Raw genomic sequence first — 21,711 nt, 5'->3', positions numbered from 1 at the left:
GTGTCTACACAATACAGAAAACTTAGCAAACAACCAGTTTTAAATTGTATCTTTAATCACGAATAGTATCTGAAAGTCAAGCCCTCAAGAAATGAGAACTAAATCCAGCAAAGACCTGACACAGGATCTGAGAGCTGTATTTGACCCTTCGTTTGATCTACTATCTGCTCGAGGAAGCCTCATCAGAAACGGTCTCAGTGGAAGGATAGTTGTCAAGAAGCGATTCTTAAGAAAGGGAAACAGGCAGAAAAGGTCTTGTCATGCTATGTTACACAAGAACTGGACTGAAAAATCAGTAGCAACGGGTCTGATGGAGTGATGAAACTTTCCAAATTTGAAAGTTTTGGTTCAAAGTGTCATCACTATGTGCAGAGGAGCTGAGGAGAGAGGTACAACAGTGAGTGTCTACAGCCATCTGTAGCCACACTGGAGGCTCTGTCGTGGTTTGGACATCATTTCAGCCGCCGGTCGTGGAAATGTCTGTGAGATTGTGACTCTCCATGCAAAACCATTTGACTGTCAATGGTTTCACACTTGAACAAAACAATGATCCCAAACACACTGCTAGTGCAGTGAAACACACACAGTGGAGCACAGTCATCCATGGATTGGCCTCCCCAGAGCTGAACTTCAAAATTATTGACGCAGTGCGGGATCATCTTGACAGATAACAGAACAAAACACAGCCAACATCCAAAGAAGAGCTTTGAATGTCCTTTAAGAAGCCTGGAGAACTACTCCTGAAGACTACTTATATAAATTACAAAAAAAAACTGTCTAAGAGAGTTCAGGCTGTGTTGAATAATGAAGACAATCACACCAGTCTGCTCAGTCTCACATACTGTTTCAATAAATCACTACATCTGTTTTCCCTTTTCCCAGCAACATGTTAAGAAATAAGGAGTGTCTCAAGACTTTTGTACAGTACTGTAATCAGATCTTTTATGTCCCTCTTGACCAGAAAGTTTCAATGGGCATAGAAATAACAAACGATTTGGGTGTGTCCCGTCAAAGGGACTTGTACAAACACTTGTACTTTTCTTCACGCTGACATTATGGCCTATTTTCTGTTGATTAGTGTTTTTTAAAAATAGAAGCTGCGTTAAATTCACAGAGTCAGTGTTACAAATCATGGTCTGAATATTTCTTATAAGAACTACATTTAAATCAGCATCACTGCCTATTTTTGTTTTCAGTAGTCTTTCAGCCATAGCAAAAAGTAGCAAGTGCTTCTCTTTGGTTTAAAGCTCAAGGTATCACAGTACCACGAAGTATCAACAAAACTGCTGGATCTGCTACCATCCAGCTTCCTCCTTCAGTGGTTACCAGCTTCAGCCTCTGAGCTGCCCATACATCACACACTCTGTTTATTAAAGGCTATCGGGATTAGTTGGATTCATTACAACAAATCTCTTAATTACAGTAGAGTGAGGGTTAGGATTGAGGCTGAGGCTAATGAGCTGCCCATTTCTTCCTTGTCTCTGCCACAGTGGCTCTAAACCTTTACCTAGATGGTTCTTAAAATCAGAAGAAGTAGAGCCTGAATGAGTCAAAGATGAGCGTGCTGGAGTTTGAGATTTTCCCACACTGCAAGACCACCGGGGTCAGAAGGAAGAGGTCAGATCCCCGGAGCATTTTGCTCGCCTCGGTTTACTTCTTCTTGCTCCTCTCCTGACATCAAACTTCCTCTCCTCTGTTAACACCACCCTCATTTGCAACAAACATAAACACTGCTGAGGCTGGGCTCACAGGTCAGGAGACAACAAATAGCACCCGGATTTGCTTTTGGTGTCTTACAGTCTGTTGAGGTTGGGGGTCAGGTAGCAACCTCACCTCTCTGTCATTTAAATAATAAGTCTTATTGTCTCCAGCTGAGCCAGAGCCAGAATGATTTAACAGCAACATAGTTTAAGTGCAAAAAGAAACATTAGAATTATATTTATGGAGGTCAAGGTGGACTTTAAAAATCTGAGCAGATGTTTAATATGGAGATATTTTTAGAGGGAACATTGGGAATGAGAATGAAGCCTCTGAAGCTGTAAGCCACAAGGCTCTGATGAATTGTAGTAGGATTATAGTAGTATTCCCAGCTGGCCATTAGGACCCCTTTCCCCCCTTAATCCTGCAGCCTTTCTGCAAGCTCCAGACACGCACCCTCATTCACAAAGCAGCTCCTTTATCTTCAGAATCAAAAGACGTGAAAGCTAAACTATCTCCGAACTATTGCATCATCTTTGCTACCATGAGTAAAATAAATGTGTAACAAGTCTGTATTACTTTATACATACCCTTCCTGTTAAAAGGGAGTTTTTCCTTCTCACTCTCGCCAAAGTGCTTGCTTAACGGGCTAATATGATTGTTTTGGTTTTCTCTGTTTTCCAGTATTGTTATAGGGTCTTTACCTTATAAATAAAGCGCCTCGAGGCAACTGTTGTTGTGATTTGGCGCAATATAAATAAAATTGAATAGAATTTTCATATAGCGAGCGAAGTACAGGTGTGGGTATTAACAGTACTGCTGGCTGTGATATTTAATGACAGCCACAGTGAACAACACTGCGACTCTCAGTGCTGCGTGTGACTCAGTCATCGATACTTTTATTATTTGCACCTGTGGTTATTCTTTTACGACATGTTTTATTTTATTTTTTTTAAACGCCTTTCCTGAGTGTGGCTGTTTCCTCTCATGTGCTGCACCTGAATCACAGCTACACTCGTTTCTCCAAACCGCCCTTTGTGTCTGATGTGTCACAACAGACGTGAATTATTTTTTTCTTGCAGGAAATAACAGTAACCGTCAAGCTTTTTTAGCCTGTCACATTTTCTTCAGCCAGTTTTGACCAACTTCATGGTCACAGTACTAAAACATGGAAGAACACAGGATGTTCATTTGCAATATTTATTTTCTTTTTAGTTTTAATATACTTTTTGCATCTGTGCTCACTTGGAAACATGTTTACAGAAACAGCATGAGGCATTCAACCAGAGGTGGTACCCTCCTTCCTGAGGCTGGATCTTCCCTCAAAACTCACCTGAAGGGAGATTTAGCCTATTTTAGAGCCTCAGTCCTGAAATGACCAATGTCATCAACTGTCCAGAGTTGCATCCTCTGCAGTTCACTTTGTACAGCTGGCAGATTTTGTGCCTTATGTAAAAAGAAATGTATTAAGATCGACGTCAGAGCAAGTTGTCTGTTTCACATTTGTAAATTTAAAAGCAAATCTCATCTTCTATTATTTATCTTACCTATTTGTTCTTTCAACGACTGTGGAATAAAAAAGCCTAATGAACAATACTTCAGGTATTAAGATATATCTTACACGACTGATCAGATCAGGCAATGTTTTTCAATCTTCTGTTGTAGCCTCAGTTTCCTGTTCTTAGCTGACAGGAGTGGCACCCAGTGTGGTCCTCTGCTGCTGTTGCTCATCTGCCTTGACATGTTGTGCATTCAGAGATGCTCCACAGGATACTACACACCTTTCACAGGATGCCTTCCTATCAGTTCAAAAGGGTCTGACCATTCTACTTCAACCTGACTTCAACAAGACATTTTCACCCCGAGAAACTGCAGTTCACTGGATAATTTTCCCTTTTCAGACCATTTTCTGTAAATCCTAGAGATGGTTGTATGGAAAAACCTAAGAGCGGCTGATCAGGGTCACCTAAAATGACCTTTTCCTCCATTCTGTTGCTCGTTTTGAACATGGTTGTCAAGATGCCTAAACGCACTGAGCTGCAGCCATGTGGTTGTCTATAGATATTTGCATTAATGAGGAGCTGAACTGGTGTACTTAATAATCAGTTTTCTATGAAACCACACATCTTTGCACAGCTGGTTGGACAAAGCATTTTAAGATGGTCTTAAAACTTCTTTTTGGTGTTCGATGCCATGCTATAGATTAATGAATTAATGGGTTGTTTAATAAAATCCTCTGCAGGTAAAATCGTACAAAAACATTCACTTGGATGAAGGAAGATGAAGAGCTTCAGTTTCAGGGATTGTTATTTTATTACAAACACAAGACAGTCACATGGCAATTTAAAAAACATAACACACATTCATGTCGTTAACTCAGTCCTTCACTGCTCACACAGTTCATACATTCAGCAATCAGCATGTGTTTCTACCCACTGCAATCTTTAGTTAGGACTGCCATTGGTGCTTTAGAAATACCTGAGAGCGGTCTATTCTGACTACAGGCTCTAGAATCATGAATAATCTTCCAAATTGACACCGAGACCGCTTTCACCTGCAGTAGAAAACATGACATCATCAGTATTTTCCATTACACAACTCTCTACACCACCCACCATCAATAACAACACAATAACTGGTGACAAAATATCGTCCTGTAAACTTTTAACATAAATCAATTTTAATATTTTAAATGAAACAGAAAAAAAGGGAGAAACAACCGCAAATTAAATTGCAAAATCCTTATTTGTTTATGGTCCTTTTATACCACAGAAATCAGTTTTACAGCAATGTCAAAAGAAAGGGAAAACCATTTATGGATTACTTGTCAGTTGTGACTGTAACTCACCTCTGGCAGAGGACAGGAAAGACCCTATCAGCTGGAAGAAATAAGATACAATAAATGGAATCAAGCCTGACTGGAAAGACAAAATGGTGAAGTGGTTCACAGAATCTGGTCTAAAGGGTGAAAGCTGCATTTATACATACAACATTCATGCGTACAGCATGTGGAATTATGTGTTCACTAATAAAGTAAAAGCACAGTGTTAGCTTCCTTCCTTCACAGCTTGGCCCACTGAAATCACAACAATTTAAGACATGAGTGGTAGAAAAGGTTTTTTTTGAGGCTCAATGTAGCGACACTGGGACACGAGAGATGCACTGAAGGTGAAATTTGGACCGATTTTACTTTAATTTAATACTCCATTTGTGCCAGGGAAACTTAAAACAAACAAACAAACAATTTTAAGAATATACCAGACCTCTTAACCACCTTGTTTTTGAGCATTCAGTTGACCAAACCTAAGAACTCTGAGTGGTCAAATGCACTGCATCTTAAAAGAAACCCACCAGTAAACTGAAAAATTCTGTAAAAGCACGCAAAACACAGCAGAAACTGAAACAACACTGTTAAAGGAAAAACTAAAGGGGAAAAAAAACACCAAAGAAAACTAAAGTGTTTTTGGGAAGACAATAACGTGACAGGACAGCTGTGGAAGTGACAAGCTAACAGTAAACAGCTAACAGCAAACATACATCTACAGTACTGTATGAATTGTGTGATTAAAACAATATATACTGCCTTGCATTGCTTCTCCTTTACAACGATAATGAATCTTTTGCTTCTGTCGAGTGTGTCTCAGTGCAATCCTTCACGTTTTGGTTTCTGTAACTTCCACAGCTGCTGCATCAAATAGTTGTTTCCCCAGAAACTAAAAACTTAAATTTTTTTAGCTTTGGCAATGTTTTTTTCTATTTTTGTTGTATTTTTGCAGTCTTTTCTTTCTCTATTTGCTGATGTTTCTTTAGTTGCAGTCCGTTTGACCTCGCAGGGCCACTGTAGTTATCATCTTAAATGGGTAGCAGGCAATCAGCAAGGTTAACACTGGCAAACAGCTGATGCGTGGCTGATTAATCAGTGCATCCCTGTGGCAAACAGCAACAGACACAGCTTACTCTTAAATTAGAGACTTGCCCCCAAACTCAAGACTAACTCTAGGATTTGAGTATGGATTTACACTGGGAAGGCAAAAATTAAAGCAAAGCTCAAACACACACACACACAGTTGCACACGTGACTGATATTTAAAGCATTGTAAGCATTGCATCCCTGAACAGAGATCATTCTGAAAATTGATTTTTTTTACACTTCTAGCTCCTTGGGTATAAAGTTTATATGATGCCTGAAGGAACGGAGTGGAAAATAATGCGTAGAATTAAGCAAGCAAGGCGTACCCACGCTGCTACCTCACCTAAACTAAGGAATATTCTCAGAAGTGAGAACAGAACTAATTCTGATATTTTCCAAGGCGTCATGTGAGAAAAAGAAGCTTGTGTTTACATTTTTGATGCAAAATGCACAAAGAGGTGCTTACAGCTGAAAAAACAAAACCTCTGGCTTTCTCTCAAAATGTATACATCATGGCACAAATATTGTGCACATATAAATATGTTGACTTCTTGCATACTCACAGAAAATGTTTACCATGAGAACTTGTACATACTATGTGTTGTTTACATTTAGTGTATAGTATGGAATCAGGGCACAACATGTGCTGTTAACGTGTGCACGCATCTGACACCAGAAGACAACCTGGTGACTTTTTGTTTTCTTACTATCATTAAATCTCTCAATTCCCAAATAATCCAGAGCTATCCAGTATGTTTAACAAGTCTGGTCTGGTCTTTTCACTTAAGTCCCATTTAAGTGAAAAGACAAAAAAGAAACCTTATATAGTAAAGCTCAGTGGTGGTAAAACTTATACATGTAGATACTGATAGGCTGTGAGGCTACTTGGTATCAGACACCAGTTGATCCACTTTGGCTGGTCCCTCATAGATACACGTCCATGGTGTTGAGGATCATTTGCCGACAGAGCGGGCAGTTCTGCTGGTAGATGGGCTGCCTTAAAAGAATCTGTGTACAGTCTCTACACAAGCAGAGGTGTCTGCAAGGCAGCAGCACCACTGTCTTGGCACAATCCTGACAAATCACACACTTCTTCCTCTCCTCCTGTTCCTTCAGCAGAGTCAGCAGACTCTCAGCTGGCAGAGGTTTACCATCTTCGCCTGAACGTGACTTCTTCTTTAGCTGCTTGTCTGTGCTGGAGGAGGGTAAAACTGGATTGAGTACCTCCTGGTGGGCTCCATCTCCTGCTCTACCATCTGGTGGGTCCCGCCTCTCTTCCCCAGGGTCACCGTCACCTCCAGCTCTGTTGTTGCTGTTATTGTTTAGCCTGTGAAGATGTGGTCGGAGCATCAGGCCAATCAGGCTGCTTTGGTGAGACAACTGCTGCCAAAGTCGTCTCTCCAGTCGGTAGATGTGATAGAGGATCCTCTGCAGGTACTGCACGTTACGGCGTATAAAGTGAGGCAAGCACAGTAAGGCTGAAGTGATGCAATTGAGAGCCAAACATAATCTACGGAGAAGTGAAAAGGAGTTTATATATTCTACAACGCGCACAGCAATCTGTCGGGACAGTCCCGGGTTTAGGTAAGCGGTGGTGGCCAGTGCAATAGTAATGGTGAGCACGAGGCCGTAGATGTTCAGTATGAAGATGCTAATGAACATGTGCACCAGTGAAACCAGGAAGTCCAAAACCATCTTGCAGGGTGTCCATAGCAAAGCTGATGTGCCGGCCAGGCTGCTGTACAGAAAGGTGAAACAGGTCAACGTGAGCTCCAGCGCCTTCTGCAGTGGGGTGGAAACCGTCTGCCACATGCTGACCAAAGCCAAGTAGACGTTCTGGGTAGCGATAAGCACAAAGTTTACCACTGTGTTGGTAAAATAGACCACCAGGCTGACTGCTATGCCACAGCCCTCAATCACTGACAGCAGCCCTCGACACAAGTGCTCCTTTCCACGCAGTAGGACGTGCATAGACAGGTAACCCACCATCTTCAAGCTCTCCAGGAGCCCCTCCAGAGCCAGCAACAAGCTCCCCAGATTAGCCACAGTGCTGTGAGCTAGGTTTGATGTCGCCTCCGCGGTGGACACAGCGCAAAGCAGAACGAGGTTTCCCAGCTCCAGCACCGAGTTATAAAGGAGGCTGGGCAGGCTGGTTATGAAGGTGATAACTGCCAGGAGAGTCTGCACCACGGTGTGGACGATGACAAAGTTCAGGTCCAGTAGTAAGCAGAGAGCATCCAGACATTTTCCTACAGTGGATATGACAAAGTTCACCAAACCCATGGTAATATTTCTGTAAAGTATTACTGTTTACCACTCGGTGCTCTCAGGTTGTATCCACGTTAAGTCCATTTCTCCTTTCTTTGCTTTGAGTTACATATTGTTGGTCCTCTCAATCAGCACACCATTCTTCGTGTCGTTGAACCTCAACGTCTTTATTTTTCATGTTTTCCCCATTTTTCATGCACTGAAATAATGACATAACACAGCAAACACGCGCTGCACAGGCGGATGTTTAGTTTCAAAAAAGGTCCACACACTTCCGTTTATATTCTAGGTTTCGTTTTGTTGGGTGTCCGGTCAAACTACCACCCAAAAACACTTCTCCGGCTCAACGACGACTTTATAAAACGGCCGAACCCATAAACGAAATCAAGAAAAACCGAGGGGAAAACAGACAAAAGGTTTTGGAGTCTTTACCATCATTACTGTATCCGCCATATTTGTTTTGGTCGAGTGAGCTTACGTATGTGCGTCGTTACGCTGAGCATGCGCACAGTGTCCCCGGTGTTTACAAGCGGGAAAAAAGTGGGTTTAGAAAAAAAGTCGCACATTCAAAACATATTAAAAATATATGCAGAAATAAAATTACGCATTGTCCATAACATTGATAAAATTGACTTAATTAAACAATTTTTTTTTTGGTTTTTTCACACCCTCTTTTATTTTTTTAATCATTTTTATTTGTTGTTGCTCTTTTTCATTATTTTTAAACTAAACAAAATTTAAGACACTGAATGTTAATGTGACTTCTAGCATTAGTGAAGTGTATATAAAAGATGAACACATTTCAAGGTCTCATGAGTGAACCTCATGTTCTGCTTTAAATCTACATTCCCTCTCATGTCCAGAAACTTCTCTGCTTTCAAAATGAAGTTATAGTCTACATCTGTGAAAATGACCTGGAGCATCAGGAAGCACATTCCTAATGAGTTTATGGTTTTTCCTGCTAGTTTCAAATCTTACTAAATACAGAATAATTCTAGGCTTGTGATTTATAGTCAAATAATCAGACCCAGCCAATATAACCGCTTTACTTTTCTTTACTCATTTCAGTTATTACCAGCAAAATAGTTGCATGTTTAAACATCTGAGAATTTACCCAGATTAATTTATTTATTTAGACAGAGATCTTGACCCCCCCCCCCCAGTGTTCAGCACAAAGTTATGCCCATGTTTATAGTCACATTTAGAGTTAGACGATCAAAATGATTTGTTGGAAGACAGAGATGAAGGAATATACTGAAGAGGAGAAGAATGAAAGTCTGTGTGAATGAGAGGGAAGCAGGTGCAGCAGTGCAGTAGAGGTAGGAGTAGAGGTAGCGAAGGTAGATGAATTAAAATCTAGAGCATCTAAAGCGACAGGCAACACGCAGGAGAGGTGAAGAAGAGAGGGTGCAGACAGAGTGGAATTGGTGGAGAGGAGTGACAGAAGGATAACTGTAAGACTGAAAGGGATGGTTTACAAGATGGTAGTGAGATCTGCTACGATGTATGGTTTGGAGATGGTGGCACTAACAAAGAAACACGATGCTGAGCTGAAGATGCTAAGATTTTTGAATGGGAGTGACCAGAATAGACGGGATTAGAAATGAGTACATCAGAGAGACAGCTCAGGTGGAGCTGGAGTTGGAAAGGCAAGGCTGAGATGGTTTGGCTATGTGCAAAGAAGGGATAATAGATATATTAGACAGGGTTTTGAATATGGAGATTCATGGAAGTAGTGAAAGACGACAGGCAGAGGTTGGTGTGACGGAGGAGAATGAGAGGGATATTGTGAGATGGAGGCAGATGATCCACTATGGCAACCCATAAGGAAGCAGCTGAAACATGAACAATGTTTATTTAACATGAAAAATGCTTTTCTTTTTTTTCTTTTTTTAAAAAAAAGAGTAATTGTTAATTAGTATATACGAGCTTTAATTTGCATCCTATTTGCTATATCAAATATTCACACTGATGATGTAGAAGTCTCAAAAACTCAAGTATCAATTCCAATAATCCCATCCGGAGTGTTTTTCACTTCCACTTGCTGGCAGCCTTTGAGCCCTTGAAACAACTTGGTTGAGATATGGAAAAGATCGTGGACAGGCCTGTTAGCACAGCAACCCTGCTACTTACAAATGATGCACTGAGATGATGATCACTCTCACTTATATCATGATGCAGTGCGTCACAGCACACAGGCCAAATGAAACCCTGTGTTTAATTAAATTAGCCACGCCAGCAGCTTTGACAAAGCATAACTAATTGACGCCGCAGGGATTGGAACATGTTGATGATAACACTAGCCACATAGGAGAAGAGTTTTTTTGAAAGTATTTTTGAATTTGTTTTGTTCAGTTTTTTGGGGTTCCAGATATTTTAAAACATTTTTTTTATATGTGTATCTCTAATGTTGTAGGGACAAACATTCACAGTCATGCAGTGGAGATCTGTTTCCTTTTCTTGGGACAAAAATAAGTCCTTACAGTATTTTGCATCACACTTTACATTGAAGGTGTGGGTTGTGGTCAGGAAATGATTTAAGGATTAAGAAAGTCAGTTTCAGTTACAGCTGCCTGGGAAATCCACTCTTCAGTACTCTGACCTTTCATCACCATATCTTACATTTTCCTCAAGCCATTCCATTTACATTAACAGATATATCCTCCCATTACATCAGCTACTTCAGTGACAATGAAACAAAAAAAGAATTGCGGTCCTGAACAATATCAAAACAGTTTCCTTCCTTGCCTTTTGCCTCATCCTCTCCATCTGAGCCATTCAGCGCTGGACTTTGTTCCTCGCAAAGGGAAACTCTATCTGATATGATCATGGGAAATCCTGCTTTGAGCCTTTGGACGCCTGACAAACAGCATTTGTTTAAGCATTTAATGATGCAGCAGGGATACACGGGGCAGTGCAAGAAGCTATAAAAGGTCTTGTGCACTACTTTGTCTCTGGCGGAGAGCTTCTAGACCTACTCCTTTTATGGTAGCTAACCTTCCCTCTGGTCCGAAAGCAGAGCCTTAGTCAGTTTCCTTTGTTTGTTGACTGGTCAACCAAATCCTTCCCCTCTAAAAGACGAGATGAAACAAAGGGTGGCTTTCATATGGAATCGTATGTAGAATTTCTATAAGTTTTCTTAATGTGCACTACATAGAGTTGCTTCATTTTCTCTCAGTCAACAGACACTGTAGATTCCACTTTTTTATATGAAAAAAACCTCCACTTGCTACCATTTGTCTTCAACTCAGAGCTGTAAGCTGCCTCCTCAGAACTGTTTAGCGAAAATGAACATACAATGTCAAAAAGGACATAAAAAGGTCATGCAGGGACATGGGGGTGGGGGTGGGGGGTGGGGCTTGCACAGGATGAACTGGAGACACTAAGACAAACATTTGAGGATCCACAGATATCCAATCTGGAGCTTCACACCTGCTGGGACATTTCCACCCATTAAAGAAACTCCCACAGAATAACCTTTAACTCCATTGTGTGGGTGATATGGATACTATACGCATCTATTCACAGATCTATGTGAACTATCATGAATATCATGTTAATTCTACACTGCCAAAACAAATGAGAAATCAGTGAAAATACTGATGTGGCAGTAAGGATGGACTCAACCACACTTCAACGCTTTTCATCATCTTTATTTATAGTTGCTTGTTCCTTACACTCACGGCTGCAGCTTTCCAGCTGCCAGCCGAACACACACCACCAACAACAACAACGACATTCAGGACCCAGTTCACTCTTACAAGCAGGGGAGGCATGATGAGCTAATGCAGCTCAGATGTGTCAGCGTCTCCCGCTGCCACGCCACGAACCACGCCCCCCAGCTGACTTCATAAATATAACCGTATCACAGACAGGAGAGCTCTAATTTGTCTTAATTTGTCATGTACTGGTACATAACAAAAGTATATTAGTCACATGACAGCAGAACAACAGTTGTCTCAAGGTGTTTTATATTGTAAGGGAAAGTAATGAGAAAACTCCAACAATTCAGACGATCCCCTGTGAGCAAGGAGGTCAGGAGACAAGGGAGAAGGACAAACCTTTCTCTCCTGTTACTGGAGGTGAGTGGTGTGCTTTATTAGATACTAAACTGTTTTGTTTTATTCAGAAAATCTGAACAAAATGTGTGCTGTGTGAGAGTGGTTGTCACTGCCATAGCTGAAAACAAATGAACCCATCAATGAACTGTTACAGAATGGACAGACATGTAGACAAGGGGAAGACGACTTGCTAAAGTTTAAAACAACTAACAGATCGGGGAAGAGTATAGTTGCAGACTGTCATAAGAAGCCTTGATCTGTGGGTGAAAGGCAGCCGTCGTGTCTGCCTTACCTGGGCGGAGGCTACTCATCACCAGTCAACGGCAATACTTAAGGACCAGTGCAGCCATCCAGACTCCACCAGATTATCACTCTCTTAGAGCGGTAAACAGGCTAGTTGTTGGTGATACCACGTCAAGTGTGTAATTCTGTTTCTCCACCTTTCTCTAGTGACTTAGCCAACCCCGGATCACTCCCTGACATTCACCTTTTCAGGAACACCTGCTATTACTACAGATCAAACTCAACCACTGGATCACCACTCCTGCTCCTCCTGCCTCCCACCCTCACCTCAGTAACTTGCGGATCTAAGGCTCTCTGCACCTCTGCCCCCTCCCCCACATGTTTGCACTGAGTAGGAGATGCTCCGTATGTCATTGTACATCTGTATAGTGACAACAAAGACATTCTATTCTATTCTATTCTATTCTATTCTATTCTATTCTATTCTATTCTATTCTATTCTATTCTAAAGCTTATTCTACATCTCACTGTCTTGCCTGAGTCCTGCTCTTGAGTCCAACCAAGTAAGTTGCAAAACGTGACAGCTGACCATGTTCATCCCTTTATCACCACACTCTAGCATCTTCTGATGGCTGTTTTCAGCAGGATAACACACCTTGTCACAAAGCTGAACTCATCTCAAACTGGTTTCTTGAACATGACAATGAGTTAACTGTGCTTAAAAGTCCTTTTTTGTCACCAGATCTCAATCCAATATAGCAGATATGGGATGTGTTGCAGTAAGAGAGCCTTATCATGGATGTAGAGCAACTGTGTGATGCTACGATGTCAATATGGACCAAAATCTCAGAGCAATGTTTCCAGCAACTCGTTGAATCTATGCCACATAGACTTAAAGCAGTTCTGGAGGCAAAACAAAAGGTGGTCCAGCCCAGCATTAATGATGATAATGGTTGTATTTTTTCAAACAAAGTACATCATTTCAATGTTTGTCAAAGGCATAACAGAACCTAGCACCCAGCTTTGAGCATGCCTTCCAAAGTGTTTAGCTTTTCTTTGTTTAGTGAAATTACAAAAAGTCATGTGTGGATGATGTGCAGTTTGCTAACCATCAATCCAACCTCTGTCTGCCTCCCACCTACATCAAATAGATGAGATGCTACTTGCTGAATGGAAGTTGTGACTGCAGAATCATCTAGTATGCGAATGAACGAGAAATAGAATCCTTTTAATTATACCAACAATCGACTAATTTGTAACACTTGTTCACATAGTTTACCCCAGCAGACCGCAGCATAATCACTCTGGTGACCACACTGTCGTAAAACATCAACAGAAGCTGCCTTTTTTCTGCTCCTGCGTAGTGATTCATCCAAGTGAACTCTCAGGTATTTTCACTGCTGTACCATCGCCACACATCTCCCCTAATGGACAGAATAGTAGCGTTAATCCTGGACCTCCTGAAGTCCACCACAAGCTTTCTCTGGTGTTGAGCAGCCGACCACCCTAAGGTACTTTTTGCTATCCTGCTCCCTGATGCTTCAACAGCTGTGTGGAGAGCATCTGGGGTTTAAAAATACAAACAAAAAAAACGATACTGGGGTGTAAATATAGCCTTGTGCAATTCATTCAGATTCCTGTGCTTTTAAACTATGAGATTTAAATTGATTTCCAAAGTTCAGATTTCTGCATTTTACAGACCTGATCCACTGAGGTTCATTTTAGGAGGCAAACTACATCACTTTCTCCACAGTTTTGAAATGTGCTGTTGTAGCTTTGACTTCAACTTTTATGTTCCCAGATTCTGTGGTTTATTTTGAGATTCACTGATGTCTTTGGCGGCTGGCCAGTGCACTACACTCACATCAATTTACATTTAGATTACATCTGTTTGTGTGTATGTGTGTGTTTTACACAGAGCACAGGGGGTAGGCGGTGGATTTAAGACTTCTCTGGGAAAACACAAACTCCAAACAGTAGAAATCACTAGAGTGCAGACTGGTTGAGACCCAAAGCAGGACCCCACATTCCTCTGTAACCCTCTGCCTCAGGCCTGCTGCCTCTGCAGCTCATTCAATGGGCGAAAGAGGCAGTGAGGGAAAACTGCAAAAGAAGGTGAGACAAAAGAGATGGCAGGAATGTTTCTTATGTGACTCACAGAGACGTGACTGGGATGACCAAGAGGTCCTTCAGCGTGACGCAGATGGTCTTTCAGTCATGTCTTTTCAGGGTCTCTTCTGCACATCTGCAGGATGTCCATCAGTTTGTAGGCAGCAGTAGCAGCTTCCTTCTTCATGACTCATCACTCACTAAGATCCTGCGTGAAATCATACAGCTAGTCTTTAAAAAAAACCCAACTTTTTATTAGTCATCACTTTAATCATCGAGTCAAGCATCAAATACGTTTTTTTTAAATCACTCCTACCTCACCCAGATGGTCTAATACTTTTAAACACCTCTGCAAGTAAGAACAGAAATCCTGTTTAATCTGACTCTTTCTCTGTGTAGGTATCAGGAATTGATTAAAAGATTTTTGAAATGTTTCAGTGTTTCAGTGTCCATTCAACTTACACAGCCAGATCTGATAGGAAAAAGCTCGCAGTACAAAATGTACGAAATGTAGCTGCTTCACAAAAACGCTCTCCGACTGTGAGAGGTTTCTGTGTCAGAGCAAAGGACAGATTAGGTGTTAAGACAGATGAGGGGTACCACATGCCCCAAAATTAAACCTCAACTGGAAAATACTACATTCTGCACTGACGGAAAAGTGACTGACATCAGCAGAAACAAAGAAGAGCAAAGAACTCAGTGGATTCTCCAAAGCTGTAAATAACCAATGTGTGGAGTTTTTTCTTCTGAGTAACTGAAATGTGATTAAAAGGTGCACCTCTGTGATGGGATCTTCTTTGTGATTAAAGCTGCATCCAGCATTACATCACAGTTTTATGGGATTACTACACAAAGAAGAACAGAAACGATGAAAAGGGTGTCCATATATAGGCTTGTTTCTCTTTACACAGTGAATCAGCTGTTTAGTATTGGTGAAAGACTATTGTCAGCTGTACCCTGACAGAGCTGTGGTCACCACAGCCGGTAGCTCTGCATGTTTGATTTTGGTAGATTTTGGTAGACCTTGTTAAGCAAATGTGTAAAACACTACAGTATTGAATGTTTTGATTAGTGTGTAAGATGCTTCTTTTATCCTCATTTTCATTTCAAATTACTCTATGAAGCAACAAACTGAATTTATGTGCCTTCGCTTCGAATCAGAAGATGTGAAACACCAGGCCTGAACACTGAAGAAACATGTCAGTGGTGGGTGGATTCATTATGATTAATGCCACCATTACATATAATCACCATGGTGAAGCAATGCTCAGTTCTTGGCCCGTGTGGTTATGAAAGTGGCTCTTTGTCACAATCCCTGTTGTTGTGATGGTGTTTAGAAGAAATTCAGATTGCTCTCCCACTCCTTCCCCAAGCCCCCTCGCCATACCAGCCGCTGCCGAAAAGCCCCCCTTCCCGTCCACTGGAGTAACTGACAATAGTTGTCTCTCATGTTGGGCAGACAACCCCCAAAACAACTTGCTCTTGAGTGTGGCCTTCGGAAAGAGTGACTCTTTTTCCTCTCTTTCCTTCCTCTATGGTCATCTTAGCCCAGCAGCACATCTCTCTGTACAAAAGTGATCATCCATCACTGAGGAATGGCGCACAGGGGTGCATGGTAAGGGCACGCTCAAGTCAGTGCGTGAGAACAGGAAGTCTTCACAAGCCAGGATCAAGGGTAGAATTAAGCATTAGATAAAGGTGGAGATCAACTGCTTCTACCTTTTAAAGATAAAGCGATAAAGCATCTTATATGTCTACGAAGGAGAAGTAGTTTTGACATTTTTGTAAATACGTTTTATTCTGTTTTTTTTTTATTTTTGAATAACACAGCTTTCTTTCTCTGTACGTGCAGGTGCAAAGCAGATGCTCTGAGTAACATGTAAGAAAATATTCCACCCTAAAAGAACTCGGTAGTTGCTGGTCACCTTAAACTCACCCTTAGTATATGAAAACAGCCAGGTTACCAAGACCAAACTTCACCTGCCAGCATCTCTAAAGACCACAGATTTATACATTTTAACATTTAAACAAACACAAGACAGTAAAAACCAGGCAAGCTTTTCTTCTGTGGAGGTTACGCCAAAGTCATTGTTCAAGTCTTGCCACTTGGCAGGCATCTGAGCACTTATTTGGGCTATTTTTTCAAGCATGAACTAAATAAACTTTAGTGATGCCCAGGGCATAAAACTTGCACAAAGACAATTAAAAGAAACACTTAAAATACTTCCCAATATGTCCCATGAAGTTTTTAAATCTTTTCCCAGGTCTTAAAATTATTTTCTCAAAATCTTTGTTGCTGCAAAATTCTGCCATAAACCTCAGCTCTGTATTATTTCTGTGCCACATTATTATACTGTAATTCAACATTTAGCTTGTCTGATATATTACCTATTTAACACTGTTTTCACACGAACTCTCTCTGTCTCCCTTTATCTTAAAAATAAAAAATAAAAACAGCTCTATGACTTTCTGTGTTGAGCATTTAAAATATTTTTAACAAAACCACAGAGGGTTAATTTTTTTTAAGAAATAAAGGGCACCAGATGGCCGCTTTGTAAATCATTACTCACAAATCACACGATAACACTGTCAATTTTACGTATTTATTAACACAAAAATCAACTGGAGATGTGTTAACGGTTAATTAGCATCATCTAACAGTTACTAGCTGGAGGTTTTTCCCCTGCCAGCAACTCTGAAAAATGACCTTATAAACTCTTTCGGGGCTTTTCAGTGCTGAGAAATGTGTGGGGGAAGGGGTGTGCTTTTTTTTTTTTCTCCTTCTGTTTGCCTCATTCCCAAACCCAGTGGCCCCCTGATATTCCCAAACGCCCTGTCCAGGATGTATTAAATAAAGGGTGAAGAGGGGACATTCTTGAAATTTGTCCACGAGGAATTTTAAGAGGTTGTTGGAAAAAAGGGTTTTCCCAATGTTTCTATGTTTATCTCTTATACTGTACTCACACTCTTTGTGGCACACCCATGTTGGCAGCCTTAAAGATTCAGTCTTAATGACCTTGACTGGAAAAACAATATAGCTGCTTTGAGAACAGTTAGTTCTCCGTTATCAGTGCAAACCATAAGGATTGTGCCTCACTCTAAAGGAAATGAAAGCATCAACACTGCAGTTTGCATCCTCCTTTACATTAATGTATAACCCTGAACCCTGGCTGGTAATTACTTTTTAAGAATCGCTTTGAGTAGATAATAGCAGATTTGACACTCTGATAAAATCCTTATGTTGCAGGAAAAATATTAAGAAACATGCTATAAAGCATATATAGTTGGTCAAACAATTACAATTGTTTCCTGCTCTGTGGCGGCAATAAGACACGTCTGACAGGATGTTGTGCTGAGCTTCTCACAACACAAGACGAAGCTGACACAACATTAGGATCTTACACGGAGAGCGAGAGATGTTGAACTGTGACGTAAAAATCTTTAATCTGTGATGTGCTTTACCTTAAAGTGTTAAAGACGCAGAACTCAGTCTTCACAAAATGTGAAAAACTGCAGTGGAAGGGACTTTTCGGAGGTCAATTGTTCCCGAAAACCTTATCTGAGAATTTTTTTCATTGAGGCAAAGTTACCCTAAGCTCTCTCACGACCTCTTTATTTAGATGCCACCAAATAAAAACAAATAAAACACGAAAGCAGCTCAAAATAGATCGCAGACATGGCCGAGAACACAGGAAAACAAATCCCAATTTTGTGAGGCCATGAACACAACCTTGACAAAATGTTCCGGTCCAACCAGAATTCAATAAATCACTTAAAGTCAGTTTTGTGCTGGACAATGGCTTCATTTCCTCTTTTCAGGTCATATCAAACAACAATAATGTGGTTTGGTGCAACTGCACCATCCTTCTGGGAATGGGAGGATTCTCAGTGTGCTGCAGTGTGTCAGGAGCTTTTTCGAGGTGGCTCTGATCTGCAGTCAGAGGGAATCTGCTTGGCAGAAGTAACAGCTGGCAGACACGGTGGTATTTTCCAGCAGCAAAGGTCACAGAGATCAGTGTGCACGACATGTCGCACCATCCTTTGATCGGTCTCCAGCTGCAAGGACCGTGATAGTTCACACGGGATTAAATAATACTAAAATTAAACGCCAGTCTTGGAAAGTGCTGAAACAAACAGTGATCTGTTAATCAGGTGTTCACTTCCATATCAAACACCAGGATTAACTGGAACAATATTTTTATTTTGGCTGCTCTGGAGGGCGAAGACAATTAGTTTTCTATCATTTTGGGGGGCCTTAAACACTTAAGGACATATTTTGTGTTCTTTGTTTTCTGTCTGTTTACATTGTCCATTGTTCTGTTAGGGTTCATAACTTGGCACAGCCTTGTAATTTTAATACTGTGTGACATCAAAGTAATAAGGCACTAGTAGTAAAAGTGACAGGTCAAACCCCATTAAAAACTCGTATAACATCATGAAAATCCTTCACCTGAACATAGGTTTTAAGACCTGACTTGGAAGTGGCCGACTCCGCAAGACTGACTTTAGTCCAGCAGGTTCTTCCAACAGCCTCATGCCCTGTCTGTTCTGTATTAGTTTCATCCAGGCACCTGTAACAGAGAAAAGACCTCGAGGCACATACTGGTGCATAAGGTGCATATGGTGCTAAGAGTTCAGAGATGTAGCTGAGAGCAGAGCCATTAAAAGAAATCAATAAAAGCTTAAAATCGATTCTAAAAAAAATCCCGGGGTACAAATGCCAAAACGAGAGTGATGTGATCCCGCCTCGTTAGTCCAGCTAAAAGCCTGGCAGCTCACATCTCTACAGTCTGCAGTCGCTTAAGAGTTTTTGTGAAGGCAAACACAAAGAAGTTGCAGTGTCTTTAAACGTTAAACTAGAGCGTATTTGTAAAATATTTCCAAAATAATAAAAGAAAACGTGACATGTGTTTAGTTCATGATGTGACGTTCAAAGATTAGGTCCCCGTCGAACTGGAGATTTGAGATGTTTGAAATTTTCCAGCACGGATCGAGCGGACTGCAGAATGTGTTCAGCCATGATCCGAGACCAAATCACAACAGTTACAGCAACTTCATGCTGTTTTTGTTTTCGCCCCAGACCTCCCACAGTCCAAAGACCAGGATGTTAGGTTAATTTATGTTTCTGTATGGGCCTTTAGTGTGGATGTGAGTGGCTGGTGTAACTGGCGATACGTGCAGGGTATACTTGGAACCAGTTCAACCCCCCTGAGTTCTTAAATTTGAAATGTGGTAAGGAAAATGGATGGATGGAATAAAAACATCAGCTACTGTTGTTTCAGCATTATTAGAGCTGAATTTGTACAAACAAACTGGATGTTGACCAATAAACATTCAAACACTGCAGTCCTGAAATGGCTAAGCTACGTGAAGTAATTTGAAAACCACAATAATGGAAACTTTCGACTTCCAACTACTTAAATAACCACATTTATTCAATCCTGAACAAAAATGTTCCTCTACTTTTTGAAAACAGATGCTGTAGCATAACAAGAGTCACTGAAATGCCTCAAAAATGACCCGAAACCCACTCAGAAGTCAAAGTTTTTACACACATGAGCCGTCCAACGCTTACGTCTGGGACAATCTGGTTGGGCTAAATTCCTAAACTATCTTGTATCATTTTAATCAGGCCAAAGCCACATGATAACTTGCCAGTTGTTAGTTCACTGCTGCCCTCGGTTACTCTGAGAACCTTTTTTTGACTGTGGTCAGTTTGGCGAATGCTCCAAATACCAAAACCACGACACTGAAATGCCTGCATACAGTCCAAATATTTCACCTCGTATCGTTTCCATGATACATAATCAGCATCACGGCCGTGATGTCTTCTGGCAGACACTTTTTACGTGTTTTTGGGAATCACTCTGATTCATCTTCATTCTTGTGTCCATATTAAGCTCAGGATTGAGGATGCACAAGAGGAGCTCGTACAGCTGTGATGTGTATTTTTGGAAGCATGTGCAATTTTTGTTATTTTAGCTGTGTGCCAAAACTATTTCAAGTTACGGGTGTGTGATGAATATGGGCCAAAAGCGCAAAGCTTTAGCTTTAATTTCAGGGGCTGAACAAAAGAAGATGGCATGAGCACTAACACTAGCATTTATATAATTTTAAAAACATGGGAGCACCGTGCCAAATGTAAATAAAAACAGAAAGCAATGATTTGTAAATCTCATAAACACATTAGAACATAGGAAACACATCAATTTCTTATTTGAACAACAGCCTGTAAACATCTGGGAACTGAGGAGAGCAGCTGCAGGACTTTTGGGAGAGAAATATTGTCCCGTTTTTGTCTTACACAGGATTCCAGCTACTCAGCAGTCCTGCATCTTCCTTGCCCAAATGATCCAAATGTTTTCAGTTGGTGAAAAGACTGGACTGAAAAAAGAAGAAGAAGAAGAAGAAGAAGAAGAAGAAGAAGAAGAAGAAGAAGAAGAAGAAGAATATGTTGAACTTTATGCGCCGCCACTCCTCTCTTGAGCACTGATGGTGCCTTTCCAAGCTCCCAGTTCCAGAGGCACTGATGCACCCACATACCATAAGAAGTGCAGGCCGCTGAACTGAGTGCTGAGCCAGTTTGCCGCTCTCAGTTTTGGTCCAGAGGATGTGGCGTCCAAGACTTCCAAAAAGGAATTTCAAATTTCAATTCTTCTGACCACAGAACAGCTTTCCACTTTCTCTCAGTCCATTCTAAATGTTTAGGATCACGTTTAGGATCACGTTCACACGCTGTTTCTTGTTTGCATGATGGAGATTTAACCTGCATTTGCGGATGCCACGGTGAACTGTGCTTACAGACAATAATGTCTGGAAGTTACTGCGCGGTTATTTCGAACTTGTCTGTTTTTAATGCAGTACCATCTGAGAACCTGAAGATCACGGGCATCCAGAATTGATTTTTGGTCTTGTAAATGGCACACAATCTTTTAATGATAACATGCACTGTAGCTGATTTTAGGTTGAAGAATATTATTCCTTTGTTTTTGGGTGTTTTTTTTTAAACAATTTATAGACTCTGGGGTTTTGTGTATGTTGATGAATCTCTGCTCATCTTTAATTCAAGTTCAATTTTCAATTAAATTTTATTTATACAGCACCAAATCACAACACAGTCGCCTCAAGGCGCTTTATATTGTAAGGTAGACCCTACAATAATACATACAGAGAAAAACCCAACAATCATATGACCCCCTATGAGCAAGCACTTTGGCGACAGTGGGAAGGAAAAACTCCCTTTTAACAGGAAGAAACCTCCGGCAGAACCAGGCTCAGGGAGGGGCGGGGCCATCTGCTGCGACCGGTTGGGGTGAGAGAAGGAAGACAGGATAAAGACATGCTGTGGAAGAGAGACAGAGGTTAATAACAGATATGATTCAATGCAGAGAGGTCTATTAATACATAGTGAGTGAGAAAGGT

The 21,711-nt window shown here is 41.0% G+C and overlaps 1 protein-coding gene across 1 annotated transcript; it reads right to left on the bottom strand.

The window, feature by feature from the left end:
• Positions 1-3,414: 3,414 nt before the first annotated feature.
• On the bottom strand, positions 3,415-8,367 carry rnf26 (ring finger protein 26). Its single transcript, XM_042218108.1, has one exon. The coding sequence runs from the start codon at positions 7,889-7,891 to the stop codon at positions 6,533-6,535; it is 1,359 nt and encodes a 452-aa protein (XP_042074042.1). The 5' UTR covers positions 7,892-8,367; the 3' UTR covers positions 3,415-6,532.
• Between the last annotated feature and the right edge of the window lie 13,344 nt (positions 8,368-21,711).

This window comes from Haplochromis burtoni, unplaced genomic scaffold (assembly GCF_018398535.1).
Source record: "Haplochromis burtoni strain Fernald_Lab_line unplaced genomic scaffold, NCSU_Asbu1 Contig_15, whole genome shotgun sequence".
Classification (NCBI taxonomy): domain Eukaryota; kingdom Metazoa; phylum Chordata; class Actinopteri; order Cichliformes; family Cichlidae; genus Haplochromis; species Haplochromis burtoni.
This window is presented reverse-complemented; position numbering and strand designations above follow the sequence as displayed.